Source organism: Canis aureus, chromosome 1 (assembly GCF_053574225.1).
Source record: "Canis aureus isolate CA01 chromosome 1, VMU_Caureus_v.1.0, whole genome shotgun sequence".
NCBI classification, from domain to species: Eukaryota; Metazoa; Chordata; class Mammalia; order Carnivora; family Canidae; genus Canis; species Canis aureus.
This window is the reverse complement of record NC_135611.1, coordinates 120,158,912-120,175,052: the sequence shown is the minus strand read 5'-3', so window position 1 is coordinate 120,175,052 and position 16,141 is coordinate 120,158,912. Positions and strand designations below refer to the sequence as shown.

The following is a 16,141-nucleotide window of genomic DNA, read 5'->3' as shown; positions in this document are numbered from 1 at the left end:
ACCCACACAAAAACTTGCACATGAATATTCATAACAGCTTTTTTCATAATAGCCAAAAAGGGGAAACAACCCTAATGTCAAATAATGGCTGAATGGATGAGTAAAATGTGGCATATTCATAGAATGGACTATTATTTGGCAGTTTTGCAGAGAATTAATGATACGTGCTACGTTAGAGGAGCCTTGAAAACAGGAAAAGAAAGGGAAAGAAACAGGTACAAAGGACCACGTATTGTATCATTTCATTAATACGAAACGCCTGCGATAGTCAATCTAAAGAGATAGAAAGTAGATTAGTGATTGCCCAAGGCTAGAAAGCATGAGGGATTTCCAGGGTGACAACTCAGAGGTGTGGTGTTCCTTTTTAGGGGGAGTAGTCTAAAATTGATTCTAGTGATGCACGCATAACTTTCTGAATATAGTAAAAGCCAATGACGTATACTTTAAATGGGTGAATTGTATAGTATGTGAATTCTGTCTCAGTAAAACTTAAAAAAAAATTAGATACATCCTTTTCTTAAATATAGCATGCATACATTTCAGACCAAATGCTAAGACCTTACCCATTAGGGAAACACTAGAACAGTGCTATCTAGTAGAACTTTCTATGAGGATGAAAAGTTCGTCGTGCTATATTCATGCTCTAGCCATTAGCTAAATGTGTTCAGGAACTGAGAAACTACGTTTTTCATTTTAAGTAAGTCGTTGGCATCATGGCATTAGAAGCATATCCCAAACCAAAGCTGCCTGTTAGCGCTGTTTAACATGGCTTTGGAGGTACCGGCAACGTAAACATGAGAAGTAAAAAAGAACAATTGGAAAGGAGGAGGTCACATTATTTGCAGATCACGTCGTTACATACCTGGAAACCGTAAGAATAATCTGATAAAAATTATTACAAGTAGTAGGAAAACTCAGAAAGTAGCAGAGACTGAATCCAAAATTAAATACACAGACCCCTAAATATTTTATTTTTAAAATGTGTCAAAGTGAAACTAATAGGGAAGGAAGACCTCAAATGTGCTTTTTAAAAAGTGCTCCCTGGCAGTCCCAGTCCACTTCCTTTGTCTGTTTACCCCCCAGCTCTCCCGGGGTGATTAACCCTTTCTTCCCTCTTTTCTCCCTGCCAGACCATCCCCAGTGTTGACTGTCAGCTGTGCGTTGCTTCCCGTTTCACTGTAGAGGGGAACCCGCTGCCCTCCTAGGTCCTCTGGTGGGGTCCTGTTCGTTGAGCTGACAGATTAAGAGAGAAGCAGACAAATGTAATACTAGTTCTACGTGACACTAGAACCTTCAGAAGGAAATGGAGACCTGCAGAAATGGTTAAACCCACGCATTTTTATACTAGATTTGACCAAGAGTAGGAAGACATGGATAATATAATAGGACCAAAAGGTATGAGCTGGGGGTGGTCCAGCGGGGCGAGCTTAGCAAGGCCTGTTTGTTCAGACTCCTGTCCTGCCTCTCCATCCCCGGAGATAAGGATGGTCTTTTCCTCCTGGTGTGGGGAGTACAGCTTTCACAAGAGTCTTAGGACCTGCTTCAGGGGAGAGGTCAGAGGGTCCTTCCTGCACCTGCCACTTCTTGAATCCCTTCAGCTTCAAACATCCCCAATGCCAACGTGCCATATTAGGAGGTAGCGGCTCCTGAGTCCTGTCGAAGGAGGAGGGGAAGCAAGCTGAAGAGACCTTCCTCGTGCACCCACCCCCCGTCTGCGTGGACGTGTGCCGACTTGACCCCCGTGGGTGTGGACCCTCTCCCCTGCCTTCTCCCAAATTACATCACTCCAGCAGTTGGGTCTGTATTGCCTTCTCCCGTGGCAGGTGGGGGGGGTGGCTATTGGAGCCCCACTCTCCCTTTCAGCCACTGTCCCGTTGTTCTCCCCTTCTCATGCAGATGCCTAGAGTTTGTGGGCCGGGAGCCTCTGTCCGCCCTTCCCGCGCCCTGTCTTGAGCCCACCCCGGTCAGGCTTCGGCACAAAGTTCTGGCTAATGTCACGATGCCCTCCAGGTTGCTGGATTTAGTGGTCCTTGCCCGGTCCTCGTCTTCCTTGGGCTCCGCGGCTTTCCCAGCCCCCGGGACACGTGTTCTGGATTCACTCCTACCTCCGCAGCTGATTCTTTGGCTCCTTTGCAGGCTCCTCCTCAGCCTTCTGACTTCTCGTTGGCAGAGGACCCAGGACTTGGCTCTGTTCTTCTGTCTGCGTTGAGAGCAATCTTTAAATACCGTCTCTGTGCTGATGGCACCCAGATGTCTCTCCCCTGCCCGGCCGCTCCCCTGAACTCCAGACTTGCATACCCTCCGCCTCCTCGGCCGCCTGAGTTCGGGTGGCCGGTGGGCACTTCGGACTTAACACCCCCCACCCCAGGCACCTGACCGGCCGGCCCTGCCCTCTGGTGCTCCTCCGTGTGGCTCCATCTCTGTGACTTGCACTTCATCCTCCAGTGGCTCGGGGTTTCTGCCCTCGCACTGTCCTGGTCCCCAAGGCCCACCTTATAACCTCAGGTCACGGTATCTAGAACGTGATGGCCTCTCGCATCCTTAGTCCCCACCTGGCTTATTGCGGCAGCTCCCTCCTGCTTCGGATACTTCACAGCTCGCCTCTGCGTGTCTGAAGCCACACTCTGACCTCCCCTCTCCACTCCTGCACACACACCTAGCTCAGAGTACAAGCCTGCAGTCCTTGTCACCTGCCAGCGCCCGGTGTCTGAGCCCACGTCACCTCTCAGACTACCCAGCGCTCGGGCGCCCTGACCCTCCTTGCTCCCTCCAGCTCGGACCACACTGCCTTCCTCGTGGTTCTCCAGGGTGTATGTTGGCTGCCCTGTCTGGTGAGCAGGCTCTTCTGCAGGTGGCTCACTGCCTCGCCTCCTCAGATCTCTGTTCAGTTGTCCCTGCGTTGATCTGGCCTTACCCCCTCACCTGCAAGATCACAGCACCACCCGTCCCTCGCCACCCCCTTCTCTGCCTTCTCATATTCGGCTGTCTGCTAAACAAGCAAATTCATCCCTCGCTTCTACATTATAAATTCTGTGAAGACAGAGATTTGTGTTTCTTTTGTTCCCTGCTGGGTCTCCTAGCAGGAGAATGCTTGTCACTTTTTGGTCATTATCTATCTGTTGCATGAATGAATGAATGAATGAATGGGAAGATAGAGGAAACAGACCAATGGAGAAGCACAGAATCCACTGGGGCTGGGTTAATAGTTCAGGCAAAAGGCTCTTCCTTCCTTCTAATTGATAGAAGGAAGGTTATGGTTTGTTATGGTTTGTTGTTCTTTCCTTGAATTGTCATTTTCCTTTTTAAAAAATGCATTATTCCTTCTCATTGAAACATAAACCTCTTGGGATCAAAGACCGAAGTTTCACACCTTTGATTCCCCAGGAAATAGATGTTGAGTGATAAGGAAAGATCATTCTCATTTGGCTAAAAAAGCACTCCTGTCACTCAGTTTTTACCAATCTTGTACAATTTACGGTAGTATTTTCACTGTTATTGTCACATTTGCTTGGTATCACAGACTGCATATCTTCTCACTGAATGCTCTTGCTAAGTAAGCAGAGACTCTTTAGAATAAAGAGGGTGAACCCGTGAAGCGGGGACTGTGGTGGTACCAGGACTGGTGGTGGCTTCTGCGCGAGCCCAGTGGGTGCAGGGTCTCTTCAGCAGCCGTCTAACCTCCCACACGCTGCTTGGCAGCTCTCACCCATCAAGGCATTAATCAACTCTAGGGCAAGAATCATTCCATTCCAACAGATGGACAGGAATCTAACCAGACCATAAAACACGTACGCGCCATAAATGTGTTTGCTAAGGGCATGATTCCCAGTACAAAGCTTCAAGAACAGCTGTCTTATCGTGAGCCACTGTTCCTTGGTGAGATGATTTGTTACCTAATTCTGAGACGGATTACATGTATAAAGTTAATCTTTCCATGGCTTCCCCGCCACCAGCAGCCTAGTTATTTTGGGTGAAGCTTTTGTAAACAGAAGTTACTTACATGAGATTTAAAAAAAAAGTAATGAGAGGTTTCCTTTGGCGGTTTTGATGTCATTTGTCTACAAGGGGTTGTTATGTTTTGTGTGTTTCTAGGGGATGCAAATTATTAATTGTGAGCAGTCATTTTTTTTATAACGCTTTTTCCTTTTAGTACTTCTGTTAATGCACTATATAAACTACTACTTAAATATAACTACTTACTTTTTAGCTGTACAGTTCCGTAAAGACACAATGCTTTCATCTATTTCTTTCTGTCATTATCTTCAGAAGAGATGTTTTCATTCTCCCAACATTGCTTTCCCTGTGGAACCGATGCAAATTAAAATATGAAGTATTTGTTCATTTTGCATTCTTTAGAGGGTAACTTCTATTGGTGTACATTTTCACTGGCACAATCCACCAGGCAAAGTATAAATTGCTGTAAAACTGGAAAAGTGTTTGAATGAGTAAAGCAGATGTTCTCTTAGCATGAAGCAGATGTAAAACTTGCAAGTGTCTGTCTAATAAAGTATAGCATTTGGTTCCATACAGCTGGTGCCAAGATTACCAATTAATCATGTTTGAATGCTTTTTTACTAATTAGGACCCCCTCTGTTCTTTACACATTCTGGGTATATTAAAGAGAGGGGTGGAGCACCAAAGCTTTCTACCTTTGTACCTTTTATTCTCCATCTTTATGAGGTCAGTCTTCTTTTATCCTTAGAACTGTGTTGGATATGAAGCCCCCCTTCATGTGAATGATTGATCTGGCTCTCTAGTTTGATTTGGGGATACGGGTTTGACATTAGAATATTCCATTGAAGACGGCCATACTTTGAACACTTTAAGGCAGCTGGAGAGAAGAAAAGGAATGTAATTAGACTTAATGGGTTTTTTTTTTCCTTATTTGCATGAACAAAAGCTAACATTTGCTCAGTTAACGTCTATTCACAGCCTCTGTGGCTACTTGACCAAGTAGGAGTGGGAACATTGTAGAAGCAAGTGATACCAGTTTAGTTTTATGTTATGAAAAGCATTAGAGCAGTTTTTCTCAAAAATTAAAGATGAATGGATTAACATGACTGTTAAGAATTGCCTTTACCACTGTGAAAGATACAGCACAAAACAGTAGCAAATGCAAAAGCTAAAAGAGCCCTGTTGCTGTATGTTGTCCTTTTTATTAGCAAGCGTGCTAATGAAAGTAAACCTCAGAACCTGGCTGGGCCTTTCTTCCATGTTTGATTTCCCCAAGATAAGCCTGCTCCCCATGGAAGGCAGCTCATTATGTAAGGTTTGCTACTCTGCTCCTCCCTCCGGGTTTAAAAAAAAAAAAAAAAAAAAGAGTTAACAATGATAAAACAGAAGTTTGTTTCTCAAGGTCAATAATTGGGTATTAAGAAGTATACGAGTACTTCTTCAGTGCTTCATTCATGAGTCAACTCACAGTACTTTTTTTTTTAAAGGAAAGGAGAAATATTTAAACAGTAGAAGCAATACATGAAATAATTTCAGGCCTGAAGGTAAATAGCATGAGTGGTTCTTTTCATGAAATGTTTATTATAGTTTGAAAAATAGTTGGAGGTAGGAAAAATAACAAAGGTATGTTAAAAGAAGCGTATCCCCTAGAACATACTCTATTTCGTGTTTTATCATCTTCCCCCAGTAAGGTTGGGTTTATGGAAGCGGGATCTGCTATGGTAGGAAAAACAGAGATGGAAATACACATTAGACAGTGCGTGCCAGATTCTAGAGCCTGGCTTTTTGAACACTGGTGTAAAAGAATCTGTAATGACAGAAATGATCATTTTCATTCATTTATACTGTTTTATAAGTATATGAAATACAGTATCTAAGAATATTAATATGATTATTCCAGAATGTCTTCCCCATCCTCACCACCAATTGCCTCCAGATTTAGTTAATGATTTAACTTTTAAATTTCATAAAAGCGTCTTAACAACCAAATTGACTAGTGGCTGTCACTTTAAATTTTCAGTTCTTCTAAAATTGAATACTTACTTAAAAGTAGTTTAATATTTCTTGTATCCATTTGCCTACAGGAGCACCTTTCTGCGAGATGACCCTTGTCAATATAAAATTCACATGTAAAAGGTCTGCCCCATTTCACTAAGAATACCTTACAGTCTTAGAATAAACCAAATTATTAATCTTATATAATACCATTAGCTTTCAGGTAGGTGTCTAATGCAATTATAGTTCTTTTCATTTGGAAGTTTTTTTTATACTGTCCCTATTTTGATTCTCACTAGTATTACATAAGACTGGTGGCATTTTTTTTTTAAGTTTTAATTTGTGTGAAATAAAAGAAGATCGCTAACTGTGAAACATCAGCGTAAATGGAACTAGTTGTCTCCATTTTGTAAAACGGTTTGTTATGGAAAAATCTTAAACATCCACATAAGTAGAGAGAATCACATAATATAAACTCCTATAAATCCCATCCAGCGATGACCAGCCTCCTATTGTTTTGGATGGCCAAGATTTCGTAAGACTATGTTTTGAGAGGTTTTTGGGTTTTTTTTTTTTCCTTTGAAGTTGTAGTTCTGGATCCTGTTTCTGCTGTGACAATAGATGTTTTAAAAAAACAAAAAACAAAACAAAACACAAAACGAGGTCATGTAAACCCAGTAGACCTAACTTTATTTCAGGAAGTGGAGCGAGAAATCTCATTCAGAACAGAATGTGGACTGTATTACTCCTACTACAAGCAAATGCTGCAGGCTCCAACGCTCATGCAAGGTAATTACAGCAAAGAGCTTTGCAGGGACCTGCTTCGTCCTTCTCAGTTATTTCCGCCAAGCCTACTTGTGCACTAAAGCATCTCAAATGCTTTATAGAACTTGTGTACTTTGTCTTTAAATTCGTGTAGTGTTTCCTGCTAACATAACCAACGTTTTGCTCTGGAAGAAGTTCTCCAAGACCTCCCGTAACTCCCCTCCAGGCAACTCCATCCCCAAACTCATCTGTTGGCAATTTCTTGGTTTTGCTGCTGATTTTTTTCACGGTCGTTTGGAAGAGGTCTTCGCAAGGGAAAAGAGTATTGTCTAAAAACAGGAGGCACTTTGGTCAAACAAAAATTACAGTTGTCCTCGGTGTCCCCATCCGGTCCTTTATTTGGCAGTTGCCACTTTCCCATTTTCACTGCTTGTGAGTGGTTTAGAGCCCATACGTCACCTTTACCTTGAGTCTGCTGATAGAAACCCCAGAAAGGATCTCTCCTACTTCCTGTGTGCTTGCTGTGCTCCACACGAGCACACATGACAGAGACATTTGCTAGGTTTTGCTTGGATTCGGATGCGTTTTTGGCAAGAATCCGTCATGGGTGATGTTTTGCACTTCTAATTCTATCACAGTGGGAGACATGAAATGTTGGTTATCTTTCTTTTTGCACCAGAAGTATTAATCAGTTGGTTCCTGTGTAGATAGCCAGGCTCCCCCGTAATAAGGTTAATTACCCCTCAGCCTGTCACTTAATGGTCTTAGCAGCCGTTGATGCTTATTGCCTCTGTCCCTTATATCAGTAGTTACAAAAGTGACCTTCTGCCTCCCTCTTGTATTTGTCAGCTGGAACTCTGTTATTTAAGAAACCTTTTTCTCCTCAATTGTGTGATGACCCTGAGGAATGATTTATACAACAAAGACAGGATAGATGTTGATTTTCTTTCCCCAGACAGCTGATCCTCATTATTCACGAAGTCCATATTTGCAAATTCACTTACTCGCTAAAATCTGCTTATAACCCCAGAACCCGTGTTTGCGGTGCTCTTGTGGTCATTCCCAGGCTTGTGCAGAGCAGCGAAACTGGTAGGCACCTGACTTGCATGTTCCCAGCTGAGGTGGGACAAGGTGATGCACTGCCGTCTCGTTTGAACTCTCATTCTACAGTGTCCTTTTCCCAGTCTACCTAGGGCCATGGTTTGTACATTTTTGTGCTTTTGGTTGGTGATCCTGGCAGCTTCAGATGGCTCCCAGCATAGCGCTAAAGTGCTGTCTGGAGTTCCCAAGTGCACGCAGGCTGTGAAGAGGGCATTCAGAGAAAACACATGTGTTAGATAAGCTTTGTTCAGGCACGAGTTAGAGTGCTGTTGGCCATGTGTTCGGCGCTAATGAATCACTAATACGTATTAAAGAAGGTGCCTTTAAACAGAAACATGTAACTCAAGGTCTTGTGTCGATCAGTTGATGAAAATGCATGACCAGAGGTGCATAAGAACAAAACCCTGTATTTCCTACAGGGCTCAGTATTGCTAATTCAGTGTTCACTTCAACTTTATGGAACATAACTACTGAGAGCAACGAGTCAAACTTGTTTTAATATAGTTTTTATATATAAAAATGTTTTTGAGATCCAGATAAAGTCCACACAATGCAATTGTTTGCTTGCTTTCCCCCTTTATTCTTTTCTTTCTTTCTCTCTCTCTCTCTTTCTTTGTTTCAAGGTTTTATTTTTAAATCTCTACACACACCCCCATGAGGCTCGAACTCACACCTTCAAAATCAAGAGTTGCATGTTCTGTCAACCGAGCCAGCCAGGCCCCCCTTGCTGTTTCTTTTAATCTATAGATTTCTTTCCATATTTTTTCTTGTAATTTTTTGTTGAAAACACAGATTTATTTGTCTGACAGTTTTTTACTTTCTGGATATTGCTGGAGCACCATGGTGTCATTTCATGATTCTCTGTTGCCTGCATCTCCTATTAATTGGTAATTAGATCTAGAGGCTTGCTCAGGTCTAGGTTCTGTTTTAGCAAGAGTCCTTCCTGCATGGTGATGTACACTTCCACACTGGGGGCACATGATGTGTACTATCTCTTTTAGGGTTGAGACTGATCCATTAATAAGTTCTCAATTAGCCTTTCACCTGATGGGTTAGCACCATTGGTGATCATTACCTAAATCTGTTAATTTCATAAGGACTATAAAAAAGAGGATGTTGTCAGATTTCTTAATTTCCTTTCCAAGCTGAGAGGTGAGAAATGGTATCAATGTAGTTTTAATTTGCACTTCCAGTAGGAGCGAAGTTGAGTATCTTTTCATATGTATAAGGACTGTACGTATATTTTCTTCTATGAACTGTCTCTTCAAACCTTCTGCTAATTAGTTTAGCTTGGTTACAGAGGCACATGACCTCAGTGTAGCAACGGAATTCTATAAAAACAGGTTTATTTCTTGCTTTTATTATCCAGCCCCTATTTGGAACCTGCTGTTGTCCTGACAGAGGGAAAAGGCCACACTGAAGGGTGGAAACAGGCATTATGTTTTGGTAAAAGATGTCACATCCTCTCACGTGCCATTGGTCAGACAAGTCAAATGGCCAAACCCATAGGCTACTTATAGCCCCAAAAGGGATAGTTATAGGTCTCATGGCAAGAGGGCAGAGTGGGGATATAAAATCCTCTTGACCTAAATTTCTGTAGAAGAGCACATGGGTGTTTTTTATATCGTACATACTCAAGCTACAATTCACTTATGTTTGTATAAACATGTAAATGTCCATCTAGTATACAGTAAGCTCCTTGAGGGTGGAACCATGTTTTTTGCTCACCATTCTATCCCCAGTGCATAGCACATTCTCTGGCACACACTAAAGAATCTGTTAATAGTTTTAAATGAACGAGTAATTTATAATTGTTTTTTCCTGATTTTTCAAATATCAACCTTTCAACCTTAGGTTTTCATGGCTTAATATATGATAACAAAACTGAGTCTATGAGGACAATTAACCTTCTTCAGCGAATGAATATTTACCAAGAAGTTTTTCTCAGTATTTTATATAGAGTTCTGCCCATACAGGTATGTTGTATTCTGTGACACTGAATTGTTAATATCACATGAAAGTCAAAATCTGCTATTATAAAGTTGAAACCTTCACGTATGTTATTCTGGTCTTGAACTGGCTTGGTAGAAAAGCAACAAAATCCTAATTTTCTCCAGATGTGTTGTGAACTTTGTTTTTTATTTATGTTTTTATAAGATTTTTTTTGTGTGTAGATGCCTCCGGGCCAATGATACGTGTGTGCAGTCTAGAGGCTGATAGGTATTTTCATTTAGAAACGTGTAATCATGCCTCCCTTATCTTTGAAATTAAAAAATTGGAAATTAGCAAATCACAATGACCACTTCATGTAAATAAGCCAGTACTGGACAAAGTTAAATGTAAACCTTGTCTAAAGAATGAAGCCAGAGTCTTCAAGAGCTTCCTTCCCTCTTCTACTCTCATAGTAGGAAGAAAGCCTGCTAGCACACTTTTGCATAGAAAGGACTGATGTAGGCTTATTGCTGGTAATTAACACCCAGTTCCTAAATATTAAATTTCCACTGTCCTATTTTTAAAAAGTTTTTTAAAGTAGACTCCACACACAAGATGGGGCTTGAACTCTCGACCCTGAGATTAAGAGTCACGTGATCTTAGCAACTGAGCCAGCCAGGCGCCCCTCCACTGTCATACTTTTTAAGTGACAATGAAAAGGTAATTAAGGGTTCCATAACAAATGTTTTTTTTATTGTTCCTTTTTACAGAAATATTTAGAGCCAGTTTATTTTTATATTTACACCTTGTTTGGACTGCAGGCCATCTATGTCACAGCCCTTTACGTCACCAGCTGGCTCCTCAGTGGTACGTGGCTGTCAGGGCTCCTAGCGGCTTTCTGGTATGTCACAAATAGGTGAGTTGGAATCCGTATTCCCCCTTCCCTTTCTAAGATGTAAGTTACAGTGAAGATGCTTTATTTCCAGTTCTGAGGAATTGGTTCCGCCACATTTGTCTGTATGAGAGTGTTCTCTCTCTGGTTTCCCCAGCCGTGTTTATTTGTCTTATTTAGCAATGTAGATAGTCCTACTTGTATATTTATTTCCAGCCGAGGAACAGAACATTGAATTACAAGTCAAGACAATCATCGTAATAATTCCATTCCTGTTACCAATTTGACATGTGATCATTATGTCTCCGGCCACCTAGCTCCACATGGTATCTTTACTATCAATCTTGATAGGGTTGTGTGGGGCTCGTAGTTAACAAAGCATAAAGCACTATACAAATGCAAGGAAGTTCTTCTATTACTTAGGTGATATCTATGATTCTAAATACTAGAGCATAAAATAGCATTTTTTAAAAGATTCTATTGATTTATTTGAGAGAGTGAGAGCCTGGGAGGGGAGAGGAGCAGAGGGAGAAAGAGAAGCAGGCTCCCTGCTGAGCTGGGAGCTCAACATGGGGCCAGAACCTGGGATCATGACCTGAGCCAAAGGCAAACATTTAACAGACTGAGCCACCCAGGTGGCCCAAAATAGTGGTTTGTGTTTTTTTAAACATAGGATACGTTGAATTATTGACCCACATACAGGAGCAACACAACATTGAGTAGCACTAAGTTCTAAACATTCAACACTAAGTTCTAAATTGATTTTATTTTATAATCCTAAGCAAACTACTTTTTATTATGACCTAATTGAGTGCTTACTGCTAACCACTTTCCAAAATGATTTTTGGGTTTTTTTTTGTTTGTTTTTGGTTTTGGTTTTTCAAAGATTTTATTTATTTATTCATGAGACAGAGAGAGAGAGAGGCACAAACACAGGCAGAGGGAGAAGCAGGCTCCATGCAGGGAGCCCAAAACGGCACTCGATCCTGGGTCCCCAGAACCACGCCCTGGGTTGAAGGTGGCGCTAAACTGCTGAGCCACCGGGGCTGCCCCAATCCAAAATGTTTTTTTTATATATTCTTTTAACAATCCTATAGGATAGATATTATAACCACTGTAGAGATGACTAATTTTTAATAGAATATTTTATTTATTTATTTGAGAGAGAGAGTGTGAACAGCAGGAGGGCAGGGGGAAAAGCAGACTCTCTGCTGAGCCAGGAGCCCAGTGCAGGGCTCCATCCCAGGACCCTGAGCCAAAGACAGATGTGCAACTGACTGAGCCACCCAGGCACTCCAGAATGATGATGAAATTAAAGCTTAAAAAGTTAAGTTTTATATACATACGTTCACACACACACACTCACCCAGCTAAGTCTCAGTCAGAAATCAGAGTATGAAAACACCATTATGCTGCCTCTTAACATTTTTGTATATTATTATTGCTAAGAGTACATGAAAGCCAAATTTGTTGTTCTATTAGGAGGAAGTAGAAGACATCTATTGAATACCTCATCTGTGTGGGGATGCTTCTTGGTACTGAGTGGACAAAGGTGAAAACTTAGCTCTACTTGACCATCTTGTTGGTTCACATTCCAAACGGACAAGAAGCTTTTACAAATTATTCCCAGTGACAAATTTAATATTCAGATTTAAGCACCAAAGAACTAGAGAGAGGGAGAACGTGACAGGCTGCCAGTTTGCACTAATGAACTTGAAAAAAAAAAAGCTCGAGGCAGCTAGGAATAAGTGCATATTCCTGGGTCTTGGAGTCACCCTACCATGGCTTGGAGCCCAGTCCTACTCCTTAGCTAGCTGTGTACCTGTGAACAGTTTCCTTAAATTTTCTCAGTGCAATTTGATGTTACAGGAATGATAACAGTAAGGAGAAATCCTTATTGTTGAGAACTGATAACCGGAATCTAAGCATATTTAATGTCCTGTATCTTTCATCTTAGGAAATCTTTTCAGGTAATGGTAGCAAAAATTACTCCTTTGGCCATTTGTGTTTTCTCTGTGCAGAATAGATACTACAAGAGTTGAGTTTACCATCCCACTGAGGGAGAATTGGGCTCTACCATTCTTTGCAATTCAGATAGCAGCAATTACATATTTCCTGCGACCAAACTTACAGCCTCTTTCTGAAGTAAGTTTTTACGATACTTCGTATATTTTTTAATTCTCCAGTTTTGTTGAGGAAGCTTCAGAAAATGTGAATGGTGTCTCAGCACATGTGAATAGTTCTTATTCCGTGACCGACTTTTTAACTTGAGTTAAATTAAGTTTTCCCTTTCTGAGCCCTTTCCTACTTTGCAAAGAAAATGTTTTCATTTTTGATGTTAAAAATGTACTCTACATAATGTGCCCTCAAATAGTTGCAGCAAACCCACACACAATTTCTGCAGAACTGTCAGAATCCTTAAGCCATTGCCCTTGAGATGTGATTTGGTGCATTATCGCTTCCATAATACTGTGGAGTACACATACCTTATGTGAATATTTATATGCCCAGTGTCACTTTAGGATATTTAGAGCTTAAATAACAAATGCAAGGGTTTTCAGAGCAACAGTTTATGGTTTTTCTATTTGGTTTATAGAGATATTGGCTGCTCTTGAGAGAACTTGTCTGCAGGGCTCTTTATTACTAGAGACGTGGAAATTATACAAAGGTTTTCTTTTTACAGAGGCTGACACTTCTTGCCATTTTCATATCAACTTTTCTCTTTAGTCTGACATGGCAATTTAATCAATTTATGATGCTGATGCAAGCATTAGTGCTCTTCACACTGGACTCCTTGGACATGCTGCCAGCAGTGAAGGTAAGCTTTGCTTTCTGCTCGTTCAAGATAGTCGTTGTTTAGTGTTTTATATCACAGAATGAGTTCAAAATGTGCACACGTGAACAATAAAGTTGAAGCAGCTTCTTAGCCGTAATGTAAATATGCTGTGGTCAATTGAAGTTGAGTAATCTGTGCAGCCTCTCTGACCACCTTAACTTTTATTCTGTTTATTTTACATTAAAAGATGGATTTATCTGGAGCACAAATGTCTAGATCAGTTGTCCTTTACAGAGATGATTTAGATTTTAAAGTGTAAGATGGCTCTTATAAAATGTCTTACAATGTATTGCCTTGGTCCCCCAAGGAAATCAGTGGGTACATAGCACCTTTCTGTGGTACTGTATAAAATCTTCATAGTGACATTTATCAAGTGTGAGATGGGAATTCCTCTTGCCTGACCAAAGGCCACACAGGGAGCCGTTGTTTGTCTTACAGTGTGTGACAGCCATGTGTGCTGCTGTCATTTAATGGCAAAGTATTTTTCACGTGCAGCAACGTGTTTTAATGTATTGTGTATGTTTTAAAAATTGTTCATTGTAACTATTCTTAAGTAACCGTAACGTATTTCCCAGTATAATAAAATATTCTCTCTAATTCTGAGGCAGCAAGACAGTTGAATGCAAAAGAATCGCATTCATTTATTCCATGTCAAAAGAGATACAACAGTCTTTAGAGAGAGTGACTGAATCTGAATTAGGAAACATTGAAGTCCACCAGCGAGTGGACATTGTCCATCTGCTGGGTAGTGAGGAGGCACGACAGAGCAGTGGCACCTGTGTGAGACGTCGTGTGTGTGCTCCAGCATGGGAAATAAGGATGTGGACCACTAGACCAATTAGATGTCTAATTCCTAGTAATAATAAGCACTAGAAGTCCAAGAAGGTTCTTTTTAGGCTAGAAAGTGGGAGGCTCCAGCTGGGCCACAAATAAGAAGAGTGGAATTTGGATGGAGTGTTGTGGGGAAGATCTGAAGGTAAAATGAAGGAAAGCAAGTAGTTAGTAGTTAGAGCAAACTAATGTGTGTGTCGTGTGTGGGTGTGTGTGAAGTGCATATATAGGATACTAAATGATGGTAGGAGAGCTCCAGGTGCCTCAGAAAGCCTTGTGTACAAATGAAGCGATGTCTGTTTAGATTTGCTTTTCCTGTTTTGGAATCTCTTCGTAGCTTGGTCATGGGGACGGGGAGCCTAGATGCCTTTGTATTTCTCCATGGCATGCACTCCTGAGCCAGTTGGTCTCCCTTTCTCTCTTTGTATGTAATAGAACGTTTCCTCCCTTTCTACCAAGTACTTTCAAAAGAGTTCTGTACATTTTCACATAAAAAATAAATGTTGAGACATTTTGAAAACAAATATGTAACATTTTTCTGCAGCATGATTTCACAGAAAAGCTGGAAATGTGTTTTCCTTCTCACTGACACTTTCACCTCTAGAGATTTAGCCTAAGGAAATAATCAAACATGTTTGTTTTAGTTGTACTGTAATAAGAAAAAGCTAGCTGGAAACCACCTAAGTCAATAGCAATAGGGTATTGTTAAATAAATATGGTTTATTAGTGTAACAGTATTCTTTTACCTCTCTCTTTTTAAAAAGTAAAACACATATGGGGCAGGTGGGTGGCCCAGTCAGTTAAGTGTGGGACTCTTAATTTCAGCTCCGGTCATGATCTCAGGGTCGTGGGGTCGAGCCCCACCTTGGGCTCTGCCCTCAGCATGGAGTCTACTTGTCCTTCTCCCTCTGCTCCTCCCCCTGCTTGCTCACTCTTTCTTGCTCTCTCTCTCTCTCAAATAAATAAAATATTTTTTAAAACCATAAAACTAGAAAAAATAAAAATAAAACATATATAGGGAAAGTGAGAAAAGTTTCTGGAAAGATATACAACCAAGTATTAGCAGTAGGCGGACTGTGATTGATATGATTCATGTTCTTAAATTCCTTTTGTCCTTTAAATCTTATGAATTTTTCTTTAATGAACACATATTACTTCTTTTGTTTTCTTTTAAAATAGAAAACAATAAAAGATACTGTTTGGGCACATACAAAACACACAAAACTAACGAATGATACAGGTAATTTCTGTCCTATTCACTTCTACACTTTGTTGAACTTTCCTAGTTGAAACTATGTTAATATTAGTGGTAGTAGTTATAAGTAGCAAACATTTGAGAGGATCAGTATAATGAAAGAATCCTAAATTGTAAAACCAAGTTGCTACTATTGGATATGGAAATAACCAGCTCTTTGAAGTGTACCTTCTTGGAGCCTTCTTGGAGTTTCTTCATAAATTGGAATCACTGACCTCTAATCATGTCAAATGGGAGAGTCAGAATTGTTGGTATAGAAAAAGGTAATGCAAATTCAGAGTCTGATGTGACAAGAAGTAGTATCCTCTTTAGTACATTTTATCTCTTCACGGGTGATGGAAAATCTCTTACCATCAAAAGCTCAAGTTTCACTTAGAAATGTGTATAGGCTTTTTAAATACAGAGCAGAACAGTAGATGGTATTATAAAGCATATACTTTTGCTCCATTAAAGACTAAGAATATGGAAGCTAATGAAGTTTTATTAACCCATTGTGAAAACTGCAAGACACATTAATGATCACTACGTAAGAGGAAATTTTAAAGTACTCCATATGGTTACAGACAAGATGGAGTGAATG

At 40.6% G+C, this 16,141-nt stretch overlaps 1 protein-coding gene across 5 annotated transcripts in view; it reads left to right on the top strand.

Moving 5' to 3' along the window:
• DPY19L3 (dpy-19 like C-mannosyltransferase 3) overlaps positions 1 to 16,141 on the top strand; it is a 69,957-nt gene that overhangs the window by 18,147 nt on the left and 35,669 nt on the right. For 4 of the 5 annotated variants that reach the window (XM_077856372.1, XM_077856353.1, XM_077856362.1 and 1 more), the window contains 5 exons: positions 6,648 to 6,738; positions 9,670 to 9,791; positions 10,518 to 10,663; positions 12,661 to 12,784; positions 13,323 to 13,457. In XM_077856372.1, coding sequence (XP_077712498.1) covers positions 6,648 to 6,738; positions 9,670 to 9,791; positions 10,518 to 10,663; positions 12,661 to 12,784; positions 13,323 to 13,457 — 618 coding nt within the window. The remainder of the gene's footprint in view (positions 1 to 6,647; positions 6,739 to 9,669; positions 9,792 to 10,517; positions 10,664 to 12,660; positions 12,785 to 13,322; positions 13,458 to 16,141) is intronic. The other variant, XM_077856383.1, reaches the window with a different exon arrangement.